The sequence below is a fragment of the Molossus molossus genome, unplaced genomic scaffold (genome assembly GCF_014108415.1).
Source record: "Molossus molossus isolate mMolMol1 unplaced genomic scaffold, mMolMol1.p scaffold_m16_p_6, whole genome shotgun sequence".
Classification (NCBI taxonomy): Eukaryota; Metazoa; Chordata; class Mammalia; order Chiroptera; family Molossidae; genus Molossus; species Molossus molossus.
The window spans coordinates 37174900-37193134 of NW_023425399.1; the positions used below are offsets into that span (position 1 = coordinate 37174900).

At 36.7% G+C, this 18235-nt stretch overlaps 1 protein-coding gene across 1 annotated transcript in view; it reads left to right on the forward strand.

Moving 5' to 3' along the window:
- The first annotated feature begins 285 nt into the window (after positions 1-285).
- Positions 286-18235, forward strand: part of MACROD2 (mono-ADP ribosylhydrolase 2) — a 2341201-nt gene continuing 2323251 nt past the window's right edge. The window contains exons 1-2 of the mRNA XM_036245484.1: positions 286-422; positions 6146-6262. Coding sequence (XP_036101377.1) covers positions 377-422; positions 6146-6262 — 163 coding nt within the window. The 5' untranslated portion in view covers positions 286-376. The remainder of the gene's footprint in view (positions 423-6145; positions 6263-18235) is intronic.

Genomic DNA, 18235 nt, shown 5'->3' on the forward strand with positions numbered 1-18235 from the left:
AGGGCCGAAGTTGGGGCGCGCGGTGGCTGGAACGCGGAGAGCGGCGGGCAGTGCAGCCAATGGGAGGCGGCGATGGCTAGCGGCTGGGAGGCGGGGCCTGCGCGGGTGTTAGGTTAGCGCGAGGCGTGACCTAGTTGACAGGCTCTGAGGTGCTGCTGTGGCGGCGTCCGCGGGGCTGAGGCGGGTGGGAGCCGAAGCCGAGCGCGGGCTGAGGGAGGAGGGTGGCGACTGGAGAGCTGCGAACAGCGTGGGACGCGGAGCCTTTTTGACTTTTTCCCTCCCGAGTGCCCCCTCCTACCCCTCCCACTCCACACCTCCCTGTTTGCCCGTGAGCCTGGGGAACTTGCAGCTTAAAGCCAGCCACCCCCACGGCAACATGTACCCCAGCAACAAGAAGAAAAAGGTGTGGAGAGAGGAGAAAGGTAACCGGCCTGTCGAGTCCCGGGGGTGCGGGTGGGGGGTGAATGTGGGGTGGGGGTGGGGTTCGGGCTGTGTGTGCCGCGGCGCCCCCCGCACCAGCTCCCGCCTCGAGACCGCTCGACCAGTGCTGCCTCCCTCGTGTGTCCGTGTGTACACGCGCGCACACGCGCGCTCCCACCGGCGTGCACGCGCCGCCCCCGGGTAGGTACCTGCAGCTCGCGCACGTGTGGGCGCACGCCCCTCTCTGCCGCCCGCCGCGTCGGGTCACCTCCCCGGGCGGGGCTGCTTTAGCCTCACTCGTGGCGTGGACACTCGCGTGCAGTCTCCGGGCCCCGCACAACTTCTCTGTCTCCCCGCCTGGTCTCCGTACTCCTGCTGGGACTTTCGCTCGCCTGGCCAGCGTGTCCCAGGGACACATGCCTGCCTGCGGACACACCCGCAGCAGCTGACACGCCTGGGCGCCCCGCCGCCCCTCATTCATTCACTTTTAGCCTCTGTCCCCCCACTCCTCCAGCATGCAGTCTGTCCCCATCTTCGGGTGTTTACCCTTCTCTTGGTCCCCCACTTTTGCTCCGCAGTGTGACTTGAAACATGGAACTCTAGGGGAAACCTAAAACAAGCGTCTTGTCCGTGAGGATAGGTGCCTTCAGAGAAATCTAAATGGGCTTTTCTCTCTGCAGTGTTTCTCAACATTCCATCCCCATTCATAGTCTGAAGTTGCTCAGAGTAAGCTTGTGAGACTCATGTCACTCTCTCTCTTAATGAACCCACCCGACTTTTGTGCATTCCTAGGCTTAACCAAATTAGTGAAAGTGGCACTGATTTTCTGTAAGACTCAGAAGTGTGTGATCCAACCCTCTTTTCTCTTCTCTCTCTGGCATTATAGTTAGATAATATTCTAAGATAAAATTTGACTCTGGGTTTTTTTTCTTTCTTCTTTCACTCCTTTTTCTTCTTTAGCTTTTTTACATAAATGGAACAAAAACTACTCGCATTGCTATTTAAGATATACTAAGCTTGTGTATGGCTTGAGGTCCAGTGAGGGTAGTACAAATCTCTCCTAAGTATCCCATCTTTATAGAAGAAGGATGAAGGAGTGACTAGGTTGAAAGTTGATTTCCTTGATAATAGCTCTCCAGAACCTGTAGATTTTTATTGCAAGTCCTGGCCTTTGTAAACAAGTAGGCAAATAGTGGAAAATAAATTAAATATGGAAAAAGAATCCTCTCTATAGGAGCTACTTTAAAAAATGTACAAGGAAAGGGATGAGAAGGAATTTTTAAAAATAATTAACAACTGGGAAGATTTAATGTAATAACTGAATAACTGATTAAAATGGTCTTTAAAATATTGAAAGAGTAGGTTGCATGTCATTTAATTATGTTTTAATGATTATAGTTATACATAGAACTAATATTTGTGTCACAGCAAATTTTGTTGAAAATAATAGTCTGATATAGAAAGTAGTGTGAAATAACTTTTTGTTTTTTTGCAGTAGCAGTTTACTTTCAACAAGGATTTACCTTGTAAGCATTTAAAAATAATTTATGCTCATATTTATTGATGATCTTGAAATGTTAGCTTTGTATTATTGATGATAATGAAGGAGAAATAGTGACATGGAGATTGATTTTAATACATGAATGATTGATGAAATTATAGTGGTTACTTAAGAACTGTTTTTTTTTTCTGCCATAATAGATAATGTTCCTGAGTAACGATGTTACAATGCTTCTTTCATTTAACATCTTACACAGTTGAACTGTGATAAGCAGGCATTTTAAAATCTTCAATGTCTTACATATTTTTTTTTTGCTTCTAATAATAGGGGAAATATAACTAAATTAATATTTTTTAAATAAAAGAGCAAATGCACAATTAAGGAAGGCATTTAACAAAATACATTTCTCTTGTCCTAAACTTACCTATTTTGGCTGAAGTTTAATGTTAAAGAGAAAAGTTATTGAGACTTGAAGACTTTAATATATGTCTATGTCTTATCAGGATGCCTATGTTTGGAATAGTTAATATTTTTAGAAAATATATATATCATCAAGAAGGAGCTAAGGATTTTCAGCACAGTAGCTAGTATTAAAGAAGCTGATGGAATTCATGACCTTTTTCCTTTTATTGCACTGGAGAGGATGACATCATATTTTTGCAAGTGTTATTTAAATCTAAATATGCATCTCATTGAAATTTCAAGGCATTGTATAAACATTTTAACTCAGTATACCATCTAGTAAGTAGGTCTGCCTACTTATATGCTTGGTTAACAAATAAAGGATTTATTGCAAAGGTGAAGCATTCTTTAAGGAAAAGTTTTGTGTAATACCAAATAAACTGTATAGTATATGTATGTAGCACTCAGTATGTCTTATTGTTTAAACAAATAAAGAGTTCTCGAGTCCACATATGTTAATTAGATGTTATTGATCTAGTATTTTCAGCCCTAATTCAAAACTACTTAGTGTGTATTATCATTTCAAGTACTGAAACTTAAATGATCTCATTATTTTACCTTATTGTCTTATTATTGGTCTTGTTTGGTTCTAAGTGACCACACCTAAACTTTTAAATAAATGTAGTGACAGAGGCCAGTTTGCATTCCCATTTGAATCTTATGACATTTATTAAAACTATAGTTACTTCATATATTTCAACCTGATCATTGATGTTGCAATAATTCCATATTAGTGATCTGAGTTTTTTTTAGTAGTGCTTTGGTAAGTGCTAGTCATCCCTTTTCCTCGTTTGTGTGATACTGAGATAGAGAGACATATATTGTGCCTTTGGAGACAAAATGGGGAGGAGAGATTTGAATAGAGATAGAGGGAGAGGAGGAGAGGGAAAGAGAGAATGAGAATGAGAGAGCATGGTGCCCTGGGAAAGAAGGGGGTGGGGAAAGGCATGGTTTTGCTCCATAGAACTGCCAGATACTGCCTTTTAATTCATGGAGAAAAAATACATGTCATAACATGAACAACTGCATGGTCTTATTTGTCTGTTTCTTCAAAGGTCCTTTGTCTTTTCAGGTTTGTTTCTCTAGCTTAAAGAAAGCACTTTTCTTCTGAGTTTCTAAGAATAACCTCTCAGTTTGTGCTATTTATCTCATCTTCTGAATTCTTTGAGATCTTGTGATATCATTTATTCCCTTTTGGGTATGTTTAGTTTCTGAGTGTTTTCAGGTTCCTCTCTCCTCAGCCTATAAGAATGCTCAAATCACTTCTACCCTAAAGTAGCCTTCCACAGGGCTTCACCTTGGAGTTTGCTGTTCTCACTTTCTTTATGTCAGTTTCTCATAGCCTCCTGGATCTTAGTTACACTCTAATAAAACGAATGTTTCTGAAGTCATTCAGTAATAACAGTAGTGATGGTACTAGTATAAAATAGTTACGATTTAAGTCCTGCTCAGCACTTTCTAGGTACTTTACATGGGATCTCATTTAATTACAACTACCCTCTGAGGTAGTATATTCTAGGATCAAGAGCATTGGACACCATTTGCATGGATTTGAATCCTTGTTGTACTGCTTACTATCTGTAGAATCTTAGGCAAATTATTTAACTTCTTTGTTTTAGTTGCCTCATCTATAAGTTGATAATAGTTCCTACCAACCTATCTTTAAATGAAACTGAGACATAACAACCTTAAGTAATCCAAGATCACATAGATTTGCCAGATTTGGAATGAGAACCCATACAATTTTGTTAACCACTTTGCTCCCTATTCAGTGCTTTTGATGACCCAATTGATAAAACCAATAACTTCTTAATTTTTATTCTTCTTGATCTTCTTGAAGCAATTGGTAATATCTCTCCTCTTCTACATATTAAAACTCTTCTTTCTGCTGGTTTCCACATCACTGGGACCTTGATTAACTTTGTGTCCCCAGTGACATCTAAGTGTTATTTCATTTTTCCCTTCTTTGTGTCCACTCCCTAAATGTTGTTTTTTGAGATTTGGTCTCCTCCTTTACCCTTCCTTGTGAACTTCCTATAGGGCCAGAAGTATAGGACCAGAAGTTTAGGTTATACTTTAAAAAATCTCTGGGCAAGACCTCACCCATGAGTTCCAGATTCTTGATTTCAACTTGAATGCCTTGTATGCATCTTGATTTTAGTATGGTGTTAACCCTTGAGTATTGTAGTATTGTGATTTGAATATATCACATTGGATTAAAACATGGCTTTTTGTTGTTGTTCTGTCTGTTTCTGTGGCTGAAGAAAAGCCAGTTCTAGGGGGTGGGGGTGGAAGAAATATTGGCTCCATTTCTTGTTCACTTTTGCTTACATTAATACTTTCTGAAGTTTATGTCTCTGGAGGGGTCTTTTAAATTGATTATTTTGTGAGTGTTAGTTTACCTAAAACTATGTACTATCTTTAAATCCATTCACCCAAACTTAAATACCTTATAATATACTGAGAGAGAACTTGAGAGTGAGAATACAATCTTTGGTAAAGTATGTAATAGACGAGAGCTGACATACAGAATTAATGAGGATGCCTGTGTCAGTTTATATATTGAATATTAGTAATTTTTAATATCTTATTTTTCAGATTAAAAATATAAATATAATTTTATAAACTTTCCCCTTATATCCTAGTGGGTCATTTTATATGCCTTCTGGGATGTTCATGATCAACTTTGAATATTAGTGTTATACATTACTGGATAAAGGTCAAACTGTATGGTGTACAAGTTCCTATACATTTTATGTTTTAACTTCTGTTTCAAGCTCCTTTTCACTTCTGTGGCTACTTCCCTTTTCATAGCATATTTTACAGCTTCATTAAAATATTTGTATCTCATTATCTGTGTTTACATTGCTCTATTAGTCTGAAATATCCTTACTTCTTAAGTCTTCATGGCAAAATTCTACCTGTTAGGAACGAGCATACACAATACCTCTTTTGGGGAACTTTTCTTAAGAAGGTACTACAGTATAGTGGCTAATTGTATAGGCTATAGTTTCTAATCGAGATATCTGACTGGATTTTCATGGAAAGCTCTCTTTGTATATGCTACTGAATTTTGATGTGATTTATTTCCCTATCTGCAAAATAAGGATACTAAAACTATCTATTTGCTGAGTTTTGGGGAAGATTATTTCAATAAAATTATACATGTGAAGTACCTGGCACACAGTGAATTTTTTATAAATGACACCAATTATTAACAATTCTAAGATGCATTTAAAAATATTTTAATCTTATAATCAAGATGAGATGTATATTTAAAGTATTCTTTACACTTCCACAAAGGTGTTAAGTTAAAAGTGCACTTTTATTGTTGATGGCATCTTCAAATTAAAATATCTTGGTGGCTGCTTTTCTTGTGCTCTTAGTATTTTACATACCTGCTTTAGGATTTAGTGTTTTATTTATGTAGCTGTTATTTTGTCTCTTATTCATTTCCTCTTTTGTCTTGTGAACTTCTCAAGGATCTCCTTTGTTGTTGCAATGTATAAACATATCACCTGATACACAGTAGACTGTCAAAAATGTTGACTGAAAGAATTTCCTTGTTAACCCCTGTTAATATAGTATTAATTTGACACCTTTTAATACTTATATAGAGCATTAGATTTGCATTTTGGTGTTTCTCAAGCCCACATTGGTGTTTTTTTTTTGGTGGTTTAACATGGTTAATATTTAAATTATAAAATAATCTCTGATTTCAAAAGTTAAGTACAAATGGAAATTCTGCTTTTATTTTGCAAGAGCGCTTATTGAAGATGACCCTAGAGGAAAGACGCAAAGAATACATGAGGGATTATGTTCCCCTGATCACTATCCTATCGTGGAAGGAGGAGGTAAAGGGCAAGAGCCAAAATGATGGTAAGTTTCTCAGAATATTTTTCAGGTCTGTTGCCATTTTTTTTTTGCTACTTGAAATCATTGCTGGTTGTAATTAGTTGTTTTTAGCAATCTATTATGTATTATTTTAACTTAGAAAATTATTTCTTTACTTATTTATTTTTATTCTAATCCTAAACATTCTGAAATACACCACAGTTATATTATGGTACTCTTTTATAGGTACTTTTAATAAACTACTTTGCAGTAGTTTTTAGAACAAATGGCATTAGAGATTGCTGCTTTGGTGGTGTGGACCTTAGAGTTTGTTTTGAATTGGTTTATTTCTATTGGATTTTTTATCGTTCAAAGACGGTGCATCAAAAAGAATAGAGAAAAACCAAATAATATTTCACATAATTCTAGAGATGAGTATATATTTTGTGTGGTCTGGTATTATGTGTACATATAAAGTGTTTGTATGACAAATTTACTCTCAAACTTGTTATGATTTAATGAGAGTCAGGATTATTTGAAGGAAAATACATATATTAGAATGTAAGCGAAATTTAAAATATTATAAAGGTTCATAGAAGAAAATTCTAAGAAACAACATAATAAATTTAATGTATGTTTAATGTGTTTATCTCTGAGTTAACATTTATTAGTGTTTATGTTCTGAATGTCAAGTTTAGAAGAAATAGGGTGATTTTTAGGATACTTAACAGTTAAGAAAGAAAGGGATTTGGAACATGCTGATTTCACAGGATGTGGTCTTTGATGGAACTATCCAGGGTATTATGGCCCAGAACAAGAAGATTAGCATGGATAAAATCTGTGGAAAATAGCAGCCAAATGAACTTTAGTATCTGTGAAGAAAACACATTTATCTGAGAATTTTGGGCTTTAAACAGAATTTTTTCTGGGAAAGCAAATCATGTGGGTTCTTTTAGACCTTTCTCTGCCTGGAAACATGTGCCCCTGGGCAAGTGGGGTAGTGGGTTTACCCCCGAGTTCTAATGGGGTCATTAGCTGATTGAGATGTACACATCTGACCTGTTTGTCCAGTGTCTTAACTAAACACAAGTTGTTTTAATAATGATCTAATTAAGATTATTGAAAGAGTAGGTAGTGCTGTGTAATGAAAAGAATACAGAGCTAGAGATCAAAAGGATGGGATTATGGGCCTTGTCTGACCTAGAGCTATGTGCCTCTTAATGTTTGGGTATCAGTTATTTCTTCTTTTGTTTCTGAGACATTGATATTGAATACTTCAGCTTCACTTTTTATGCTGCTAAACCTCTCTTTTTCAAGTGCTTCATTCATCTGGGTTTCTTTCTTGGTCATGGTTTTAGCTGGTCAGTTTTCTAAGGATGCAGTACATGGTATTCTTTTTTTTTTCTTTTAAATTGCTTCCTGAGATATAGGGATAGATTCCTGTTGCTGCCACAACAATTAACAAAGTAGTAGTGATACCTAGGCTGCATTGCCCAATGTTGGGTTAGCTCACCTCTGCATAGAGCCTTGGCCTTTATGTTGGCTGCTTTTATTTGAACGTTCAGCATTTAATAGTGTAGGTTTGAATTGGGATTTTAAGACCTAATGTTAGATGTTTTTAGAGATACTATACACCAAAATGTGTCCCCTAGATCAGATAAGATACACTGAGTAACGTCTGACATTGTTGTTCCCTAACAAGATCCTGAATGTGTTAGTCATATTTTGACTTTCCAAACATATAAAATCAATGTTTGTGTAGAAAGGAGAAAGTATTTAATACAGGGTGGGACAAAAGTAGGTTTACAGTTGTGAGTATGCAAAACAGTTTATTCTTGTATTATTAATATTTTCCATATGAACAACTGTAAACCTACGTTTGCCACATCCTGTATTTTTATTTTGACTTATTATTTTGATAGTATTGGAAAGCTATGGATTAGAAGTGGAAAAGAATGGGAGATAACTGCCAAAACAGAATTCCATTTGTTTATTATTCATGTTAATATTTATCAAATACTATTAGTAAATCTCTGGAATTATATGCTTCTAATTACTTCTTCCTCTGTATTAGCAATTATGTCATAATTCTGTTTTATTTGTAGGGTACTTTGTTGTAAGGAATTTAAAAATACTTGTCTCTCTTATTACACTGTGTCTCTAGCACCTTGAATAATGCTCATGCATAGGTAGGCTCAATCAGTGTGTTAAATAAGAATGCCTCAGAGGTTTACAGTCTACTGAGGGCATTCTTGATTTTTAATTTTTTTTTCAAACTTTAAAATCAGCATTTAAAAACATATAAAAATAGAGTGTATTTGAAGCTTTATGCATCCATTACTCAGTTTCAACAGTTAATACGTGACCAGTTTTATTTCATCTGGACCAGAGCCCTCTGTACCTTTCTCCCAGAAAATTTTCAAGCAATTCTTGCACATCACATCAATCTGTAAATATATGTAAGTATGTATATATATATGTATTTCTAAAAGATAGGGACACATTTTGGTCGTTTTAATATAACCCCAATACTATCATGACACCTAAAAATCAATAATTCTTTAATATAATTAAATATCCAATTAGCATTCATATTTTTCCCATTGTGTCATAAAGGGTTTTGCTTTTTTTATACAGTTGGTTTGCTTGAGTCAAAATCTAATGATCCGCCTTGGCCAGTTTGGCTCAGCGGTTAGAGCATTGGCCTGCGGTCCAGAGAGACCCAGGTTCAGTTCCCGCTAAGGGCATGTACCTCGGTTGGTTGCAGTTTGTCCCCCGCCCTGGTTGGGTCGTGCGGGTGGCAGCTACTCGATGTGTCCCTTTCATGTTGATGTTTCTCTCCCTCCCTCCCTCCCTCCCTCCCTCCCACTCTATCTGAACAACAACAACAACAACAAAATGAAAGAATGTCCTCCGGTGAGGATTAAAAAAAAAAAAATCTAATGGTCCACATATAGCTTTTAATTGATATATTTCCTAAGTCTCTTTTAATCTGTAATTTATTTTTTCTCTGTCCTTTCCCTGCTTTGTAATTTATTTGATGAATAAAGTATGTCGTTGGTCTTATAGAATTTTTTACATTTTGCTGACTGCATCTTTGTGGTGTCATTTAACATGTTTATTTCCTGTGTTTGTTATGAGCTGGTAAATACAGAGGCTGGATCAGACTTGGATTTAACTTTTTTTTTTCTTTTTTTTATCCTCACCCGAGGACACCTTTCCATCTTTTGTTCAGGTAGAGTGGGAGGGAGAGAGAGGAACAGAGAGAGAGAGAGAAACATCGACGCGAAAGGAACACATCGAGTGGCTGCCACCCACACAACCGACCAGGGCCGGGGACAAACTGCAACCGAGGTACGTGCCCTTAGCGGGAACCGAACCCGGGCGACGCTCTAACCGCTGAGCCAAACCGGCCAGGGCGGATTTAACTTTTTTAAAAGAATACTTTATAGCCCTGGCCGGTTTGGCTCAGCGGTTAGAGCGTCGGCCTGCGGGCCGGAGAGACCCAGTTTTGGTTCCCGCTAAGGGCACGTACTTCGGTTGCAGTTTGTCCCCGGCCCTGGTTGGTCGTGCGGTGGCAGCCACTCGATGTGTCCCTTTCACATCGATGTTTCTCTCTCTCTATCTCTTCCTCTCTCTCCCTCCCACTCTATCTGTACAAAAAATGGAAAAATGTCTTCGGGTGAGGATAAAAAAAAAAAAGAATACTTTATAGATTATTGTACTTTTGCATAATATTAGGAGGCATGTAATGTCTGTTTCTCTCTGTGTTAATAAAACTGATCAGTAGTTGAAGTATTATCAGGCTATGTATCCATTGCAAAGTTTGCTATCAGTTTTTCACCTAAATAATTTAGATAAATTATTTTTTAAGGTTATAAAATAGTGTTATTTTAATATTATCATTCATTCTTCATTTATTAGTTGGACTTCTGTAAATAAATTTTTTTGAATCAACTTTGCTTTCATGCAGTACATTTATACAGAAAAGGCAGAAATGCTAGATTTCTTCTTACCAGTTTTCAGATAGAGTGAGTTATTTGAAATTAAAATGACTGAACAGTTAGAAAAATGGTATTTAAAACAGGATGGAACTCAGTAGGGATAAAAATATTGGCAAGGAATGGTTCTTATTTAATCATTTGAATTGATTCCTTTTTATACTTTCATACTCAGTTTTCAACACTATAATTTAAAAGTAAAATTATCTGCAGAAGCAGAAGACTCAGAGCAAAACACCCCACCTTTTTAGATACAAATCTTTTATCTTGGGTGGTTAATGATTTTTCCCTCCTCTTACATGATCTTAAAATTAATTTAATAAAAAAAACAAGATATTTAGCCTCAAGTAACTGAGACCACTCTGACTTCTTTGAACAATTAATCTGGTTCCTCTCTTCTTTGGCCTGTTATTATACCATTTCCTTTCTTGGTCTGTGCATCCAGCCACACTATCCTTTCTCTTTCTTAAATGTACTATGCTGCCTCCTACTACTGGGTCTTTTTCTGAGTTTTTTCACTACTTCTCCTACCTTCCTGATTTTTCTCAGCTTTCAGTTCTCAGTTTATAGTTCTTCTATTCTCTCTGAAGTCTTCCGTGCACTCTTACTCTGAAACAGATTCCTTTGTTATATGCTTTCATAGAGCTATGTTCCTTTTCATAGAACATTTATATCAATTTATTTTTATGTACTCAATTTTAGGATTATCTGATCATGGCCAATATCCTTGTAAGATTGTAATTACCATGAAAATAGGAATGGTGTTGTTTCAATTCTTCTTTATATTCCTGGCATCTAGCATTGTGCTTGATGCACAGTAGATATTCAGGAAATATTTGCTGTGTGACTTGAACAAATGATGAATTATTTGCCTGATGATATATATATGCATTATTTCCTTTCTTCCTACCTTTTCTTTATTGTATTTTAAAGATTCATTGAAAGTGACAGGGTTACAAATTAAGTCAGGTTACCATCCTCAACATGGTATTTACTTATTAAGCTTTAAAACATTTCATACTATTTTTTAGGTTAAAATAACATGTGCACAGGGCAAAGGATCTGAATAGACATTTCTCTAAAGAAGGTATACAAATGGCTATGAGGCACATGAAACACAACTCAACGTTATTAGCCATTAGAGAAATACAAATCAAAATCACAGTGAGATACCATTTCACATCCACTAAGGTGGCTGGAATCAAAAAGACATAAAAACAAGTTTTGGTGAGGATATAGAGACACTGGAACCCTCATACAGTGCTGGTGGCAATATGTAGCCAGATGCTTTTTAATGTAGGTAACAAATGCTTTACATCTCTGTAATATAAGGTAGATTTTAATAAGTTTTAAAAACTAGATAGCTTGGTGATAAATTTCAATAAAGACAACTGAACTATCACATAGGTAAATTGAGACAAAGACGAGCATTCAAGTGTTATGTGTATTCATCAGTATCGTATATTATTGATAATATTTAGTAACTAAATTTCATGACTTCAATTTCTGTGAGCTTAAATGTCAACAGCTTAAGTTAAATGAGTGTAAATGTAAAAATTTATGCCTGTTATATAGTAATATTTTGAAGTGTTGAAAAATCTTAAAGTATTGCCATTCTGAGTGCATTTACTTTGGCATTATTGTCTCTTGATACGTAAAGCAACTGTAAGAAATTATTTTAATATTATATCATTTTGAAGCCCTTTACTGCTGAGGTGTAGTCAGTTTGCTTCAAAAAAGAACTTGGCTACAAAGAATTTGTTTTCTCATGGAAGAATTAAGCTAATAGGCTAAATAACATAAAAATTTTGAGAATAATTGGCATTTACTGTACCATTGAAAAAGGTTTGTGTAATGATATTCTGTGTGAAGGTGTGAGCACTGGTTTAGTCAAGCATTTGTGAAGTAAGGTTAACTTCTAAAATGAAGAATGCAAGATTCACTCCATAGCTTTGTTTGCCCTCTGCTTTTATTTCACTCTTAGTCTTTTTAAGTGCTTTCCAATATTATTTTAACAACCCATTAATAAGTTTTGTTGTGCATTGTGGTGTGTACTATTAAGTGCTGTGTAAATTGTCCTTCTATTTAAACTTGTTTTTAAAATAATGTATCAGAAATGGAAAAGAACCCACACATCTTTTTATATATATAAACATGACTTGGCGTGGAGACCAAAAGATGAGAAGTTCTTACTGTGTATTTTAAGACTGTAATTTCACCACAGATTCTACCAGTTTTCTTTTTAATGCATTACATTAATAATACTAATAAATATGGATTTTACTTAAATACATTTTGGTCATTGTAGACAGATACTTTGAGATAGGTTACAGACTAGTAGCAGCCAAAGCCAACCCCTTTTCCTTTTTTTTTCTTTTTCCCCTCTCTCATTGTCCTGTATATGAAAGAATCTTCATAAAATCTTTGTCTTCTTTTCTGAAATAGTTATTGAATTTTCATGTAAGTATTCAAAACAAGGATTAAAATACAATTTACTATTTACCTAAGTCTTGGATTTGGAACCAAGTTGAAGATTACTGATGAAACAAGTACTAAAACATATATAATAGAGCTCCATGAAATGTGCATGCCATGGCAGAAGATATATGTGCCTTTGGAGGTTTGGTAATTGTGAAGTTTAGTGTGGTTTATCTCTAGGGAAAGCCATGGATTTCAGATTGCTAATTGTTCCCTAGAGACAGGATTCAGGTATATTCAGTGTTTCAAGAATCTAGACTACCTCAATAAAGAGGTAGTCATCAAACTTGATTTGAGATTGTGTCTGCCATATGAAAATAACAGAGATTTTCCAAATTTTATAATTCTCTTGTATTAATGATTCTATTGGAGTAAAAAAAAAAACATATAAGCACTATTAGTTGCTTCTGAATGGAAAGAACTCTGACATAGTAGTTTTTTCTTTTTTCCATCGGAAGTGTTTAGAAAGATTTTGGATGAAAATCAGTCAAACTTAGTAAAAGCACTTTCTTTACTGGGTGGTAATTGAACAAGGTTTTCTAATGTGTCTTTCTGACCGTTGAGATTCTCATTTATTTAGCTTTATAAATGGAGTGGAGGGGAGGGAGGGAGAGAGAGAGAGAAACATCATGTGAGAGAGACATATCCATTGGTTGTCTCTAGCATGACCCTGATGAGGACCAGAATCAAACCTCCAACCCAGGTACATGCCCTTGACTGAGAATTGAACCTGAGACCCTTCTATCCGAGGGTCAGTGAGTGCTCTAACCTCGGAACCAAACCAGCCAGGGTGAGATTCTTACTCTAAAATAATGTAATCTTGTGTAAGTTGTCTTTCCTTTTCTGATCCTTGACAATGTAATTTATCAGTACTTTCAGCTGGTGATTGGAGAACCACTGTATTTTTTTTTTTTTTTTAATGTAAGATAGAACTAAATGCAGATCACATTCTTTTTCTAATTAAGTGATTAATCACTTTGAAGCCCTAATTGGCATAGTGAGAGCATGGGTTCAAGGACTAGTACTTTTTTATTTTGCAGATTTCATTGCAAAATATTGTTACCTTGCCCTGGCCGGTTGCTCAGCAGTTAGAGCATCAGGCATGAACCATTGAGTTGTGGGTTTGATTCCAGTCAAGGGCATGTTACCTTGGTTGCGGTTCGTCCCAGCCCTGGTCTGGTCGAATGGGAGGCAACCAGTCAGTGTGTTTCTCTCACATTGATGTTTCTTTCTCTTCTCTCTCTCTCTCCCTCCCACTCTATCTGATGATAAATGGAAAAATATCCTTAGTGAGGATTTAAAAAAAATTTATGTATTTACCTGATTTTCCTGGAGGCACAGGAAAATTCTGATTGTTGATTCTCTCAGGGTTTAGTTGCTGAAAGGGGCCACTATGAAATTTATTTTTAATTTAAAGGAAAGGCTTATGAAAATAATTCTCCATTTCTCCTTTCTTTGTTTTTATTGTTAGGATAGTACTTGTGGCCAAACTCTTTGGAATTATTAGTAGTTAAACAGCTAAATAAGGAATCTTGTGACCTTTCCCATTAGAGGCCTAAATGGTCATTATCAGGAATGCTATATACCTTTGAGGAGCAAATTAAATAGATGAAGAACAGCCAGCTTTTAGAAAGAGAGATAGACATAGTTCCTTCTTTTTCTTATTTTCTTCCATATACTCAAATCTAGATGTCAAGTTATCTGAGATTTACTTTTACTGAAAAGTGACATAATTGATATAATACTCTCAGTTTAGTTTTAACCATTCATAGTTTTCTAATAGCTCCAGGGTGGAATTTTAAAGACTATTTAACTGTGCTCATGGAATGTTATATTTGGTAAACATATCTTTTTCATGATAATGGGAACAATGGGATAAAAATGTCTTTTTTTCTAGGTAGGTTGTACTGTTACTCTAAATATGTGCCTTTCTCTGTGAGAGAGACCTCTCTAGATTTCTCTGGTATGAAATGAAGTAGTTTTTATTTAAAAGTAAATGTGTGTGCTGATCAGTGTGGCTCAGTGGTTGAACATTGACCCATGCACCAGGAGGTCGCCAGTTCGATTCCTGGTCAGGTTGTGGGCCAAATCTTGTGTAGGCCATGCAGGAGGTGGCAAATACATGTTCTCTCTCATTGATGTTTCTGTCTCTCTCTCCCTCTCCCTTCCTCTCTCTCTCAAGTCAATAAAGAAAAAAAAAGTAAAAAACAAGTAAATGTGTAATATCTCAGTGTGCATATAGATTGAACTCTATTTCTTTGATAACAAATTATTTAAATGCTCTAATATCTGAAATGAGCCTACAAGTTGACATTAGCACTTATTTAAGGCTTGTAATTACTTCTAAAAATGAGTTCTAATTAGTTATAAATAAATAACTTGGAGACTTCCGGTCAAGATGGCGGCGTAGGGAAATGCAGTATCGCGTTCTCCCACAACCACATCCAAGTTACAACAAAACTACAGAACAACCATCATCCAAAACCGCCTGAAATCAAGCTGAACGGAAGTCCTACAACTACGGAATTAAAAAAAAAAAGCAGCTACATCCAGACCGGTAGGAGGGGCGGCGGCGCGAGGGGTGGCAGCAGCAGCGCAGCGGCGCGAAGGGCTGGTCCCACACCCAAGTGTGGCGGATAAAAATCAGGAGGCTCCCGCGGCTGGGAAGGTCCTTCCTGAGGACTGAGGGGTGCCCCGCTCAGGTTTCCAGTGCCAGGAAGAGAAGTCCACATAACTTCTGGCTGAAAAAAACAGCAGAAACTGAGGCTCAGGGAAGCTGACCTGGCTGGAGCCACAGGCAGCTCCCTAAAGGGCCCACGCACGGACTTATCGGACTCTCTCCCTCTAAGCTCGGAGGGGAGGCAGCTCGAGGGGACATACAGGGAAGAACTGAGCTGCTTGGCACTGGAGCGAGGGCTGGAGAGGGGGCTTTCTCGGGGACAAACGTGCTGTCAGAGGCCTTTGTTCCTTTGGTGAGCCCTTCCCTGGGGCGGCAGTCGCCATATCTGGGACTCCAGCAACCTGGCTCACACTGGTAGCCCCGCCCTGCTGACTCCCTGAGGCCCCGCCCCGCCCCGCCCCACACAACTTTCAAGCCCACCCAAGCTGTTGTACTTGCTTAACCATAGGATTGGCCTGTCTTGGATCCTGCTTCAGGTTTTTCCTAAATTCTTTCAAACGAGCAGCATCTGGTCTCAGCGAGCCCCATACCTCTCATTAAGTAATACACAGAAACAAACACAGGGAGGCAGCCAAAATGAGGATACAAAGAAACAGGTCCCAAATGAAAGAACAGAACAAAACCCCAAGAAAAGAACTAAGCGAAATGGAGATAAGCAACCTAACAGATGCTGAGTTCAAAATACTGCTTATAAGGATGCTCAATGAACTCAGTGAGGGCCTCAAGAGCATAAAAAAGTACCAGTCAGAAATGATCGCTGCACAGTTAGAAACAAAGGAGGCTTTAACTGAAATAAAGAATAATTTACATAGCTTCAATAACAGAGTACGTAAATCCAAGGAGCAAAGCATCGATTTGGAATACAAGGAAGCAAAAAACGCCCAACCAGAACAGCAAAAAGAAAAAAGAATCCAAAAAAATGAGGATAGTGTAAGGAGCCTCTGGGACAACTTCAAGCGTGCCAACATTCGCATCTTGGGGGTGCCGGAAGGAGAAGAGAGAGAACAAGAAATCGAAAACCTGTTTGAAACAATAATGGCAGAAAACTTTCCTAACTTGGTGAAGGAAACAGACATACAAGTCCAGGAAGCACAGAGAGTCCCAAACAAGATGAACCCCAAGAGGCCCACACCAAGACACATCATCATCAAAATGCAAAAGGTTCAAGACAAAGAGAGAATCCTAAAAGCAGCAAGAGAAAGGCAGCTAGTTACCTACAAGGGAGTTCCCATTAGGCTGTCAGCTGATTTCTCAAAAGAAACTTTGCAGGCCAGAAGGGAGTGGCAAGAAATATTCAGAGTGATGAAAACCAAGAACCTACAACCAAAATTACTCTATCCTGCAAAGCTGTCATTTAGAATCGATGGACATATAAAAACTTTCCCAGACAAGAAAAAGTTAAAGGAGTTCATCACTACCAAACCGTTATTATATGAAATGATGAAGGGTCTTTTTAAAGAAAAAGATAAAATATATGAACAAACAAAATGGCAATGAATACATATCTATCAACAATGGAATCTACAAACAAAATGAACAGGTAGAACAGAAACATTCTCATAGATACAGAGAACATTTTGTTGGTTGCCAGTTGGGAAAGGGGTTGGGGGAATGGATGAAAAAGGTGAAGGGATTAAGAAGCACAAATTCATTGCTAGACTGACAAACCTCAAAGGGAAAGGGGTTGGGGGGGTGGGAAGAAATAAACCAAAGAACTTCTATGCATAACCATGGACACAGACAATAGTTTGGGAAAAGGTGGGAGGGGGGCGGGAGGGGGGAGGAGGGGTTCAATGGGGGAAAAATGTGGAACATCTGTAATACATTTTACATCCAACAATAAAGATGTGGAAAAAAAAACAAACAAAAAAAATAAATAACTTGTAACTTTCCTTTAAATGTTTATATTAATTAAATAATTATTTAAAAATATATTAAAACTAATGATAAATCAAATTTTTATTCTAGGCATTACTTTATTAGAGTTAGTCACTACTATACATTTATATATCTGTATATTTATATTTTTATAAATCAAGGGAATACATTAAATCATGGTCATTGAAAAACACTAAAAAGATATAAAAACTTATAGAGTTAAAAAAATTATAGTTTTCCTTTCCCCAAACACAGAATTTCAAACTGGTAAGTAATTATAGTATTTAGATAATTATCTTTCTAGATGTTTATGTGTTTTTAGTTTATTGAATGCAACAATGTGTCAGGCATTATTCTAAGCATTTACAAATAAAAAGGAGTTTTTATGAAGACCTAAAAACCCTAGGAAGTAAGTAATAAGTATTGGAAACTGAGGCTGAGAGGTTAAATGTAATGGTCAACCCAGTAAATCTGGTAGTAGTATCTGTTTTCTTAATCCTGCTGCCTCTTACGTTTTTATAAATACTTTACTATTTTATTTGTTACTCATATATAATATTTTGGTAGTTTTAGTATAGAAAGTAACTTTACATATACATGATGCTTTGGAGCTTGCTTTCCCATTTTACACTATATTTTGACATTTCCTTGTTTTGTTTTGTTTTCTTTCAAATGGCTTTATGTTTTACCATAATTTACTTAAATTTATTTACATAAATTATTTTATCCTTAATGGAAACATTTTTTTTGCTATTGCAAACAAGGTTATCATGAATATGTTTGTAATCCTTGTGTATATGCTTTAGGATTTCTAAAAGATAGAATAAAAATAGTAGAATTGTTGGGTCAGTACATGTTCATGATTATGCTGTAGAAAATCTTTATATAAATTTGTGTTTAGAACTCTTCTATCCTTTTTTACATACTCTAATACTGTTAATTTTTGTATATTTTTTCACCTCATAATCTATTATGGAAATC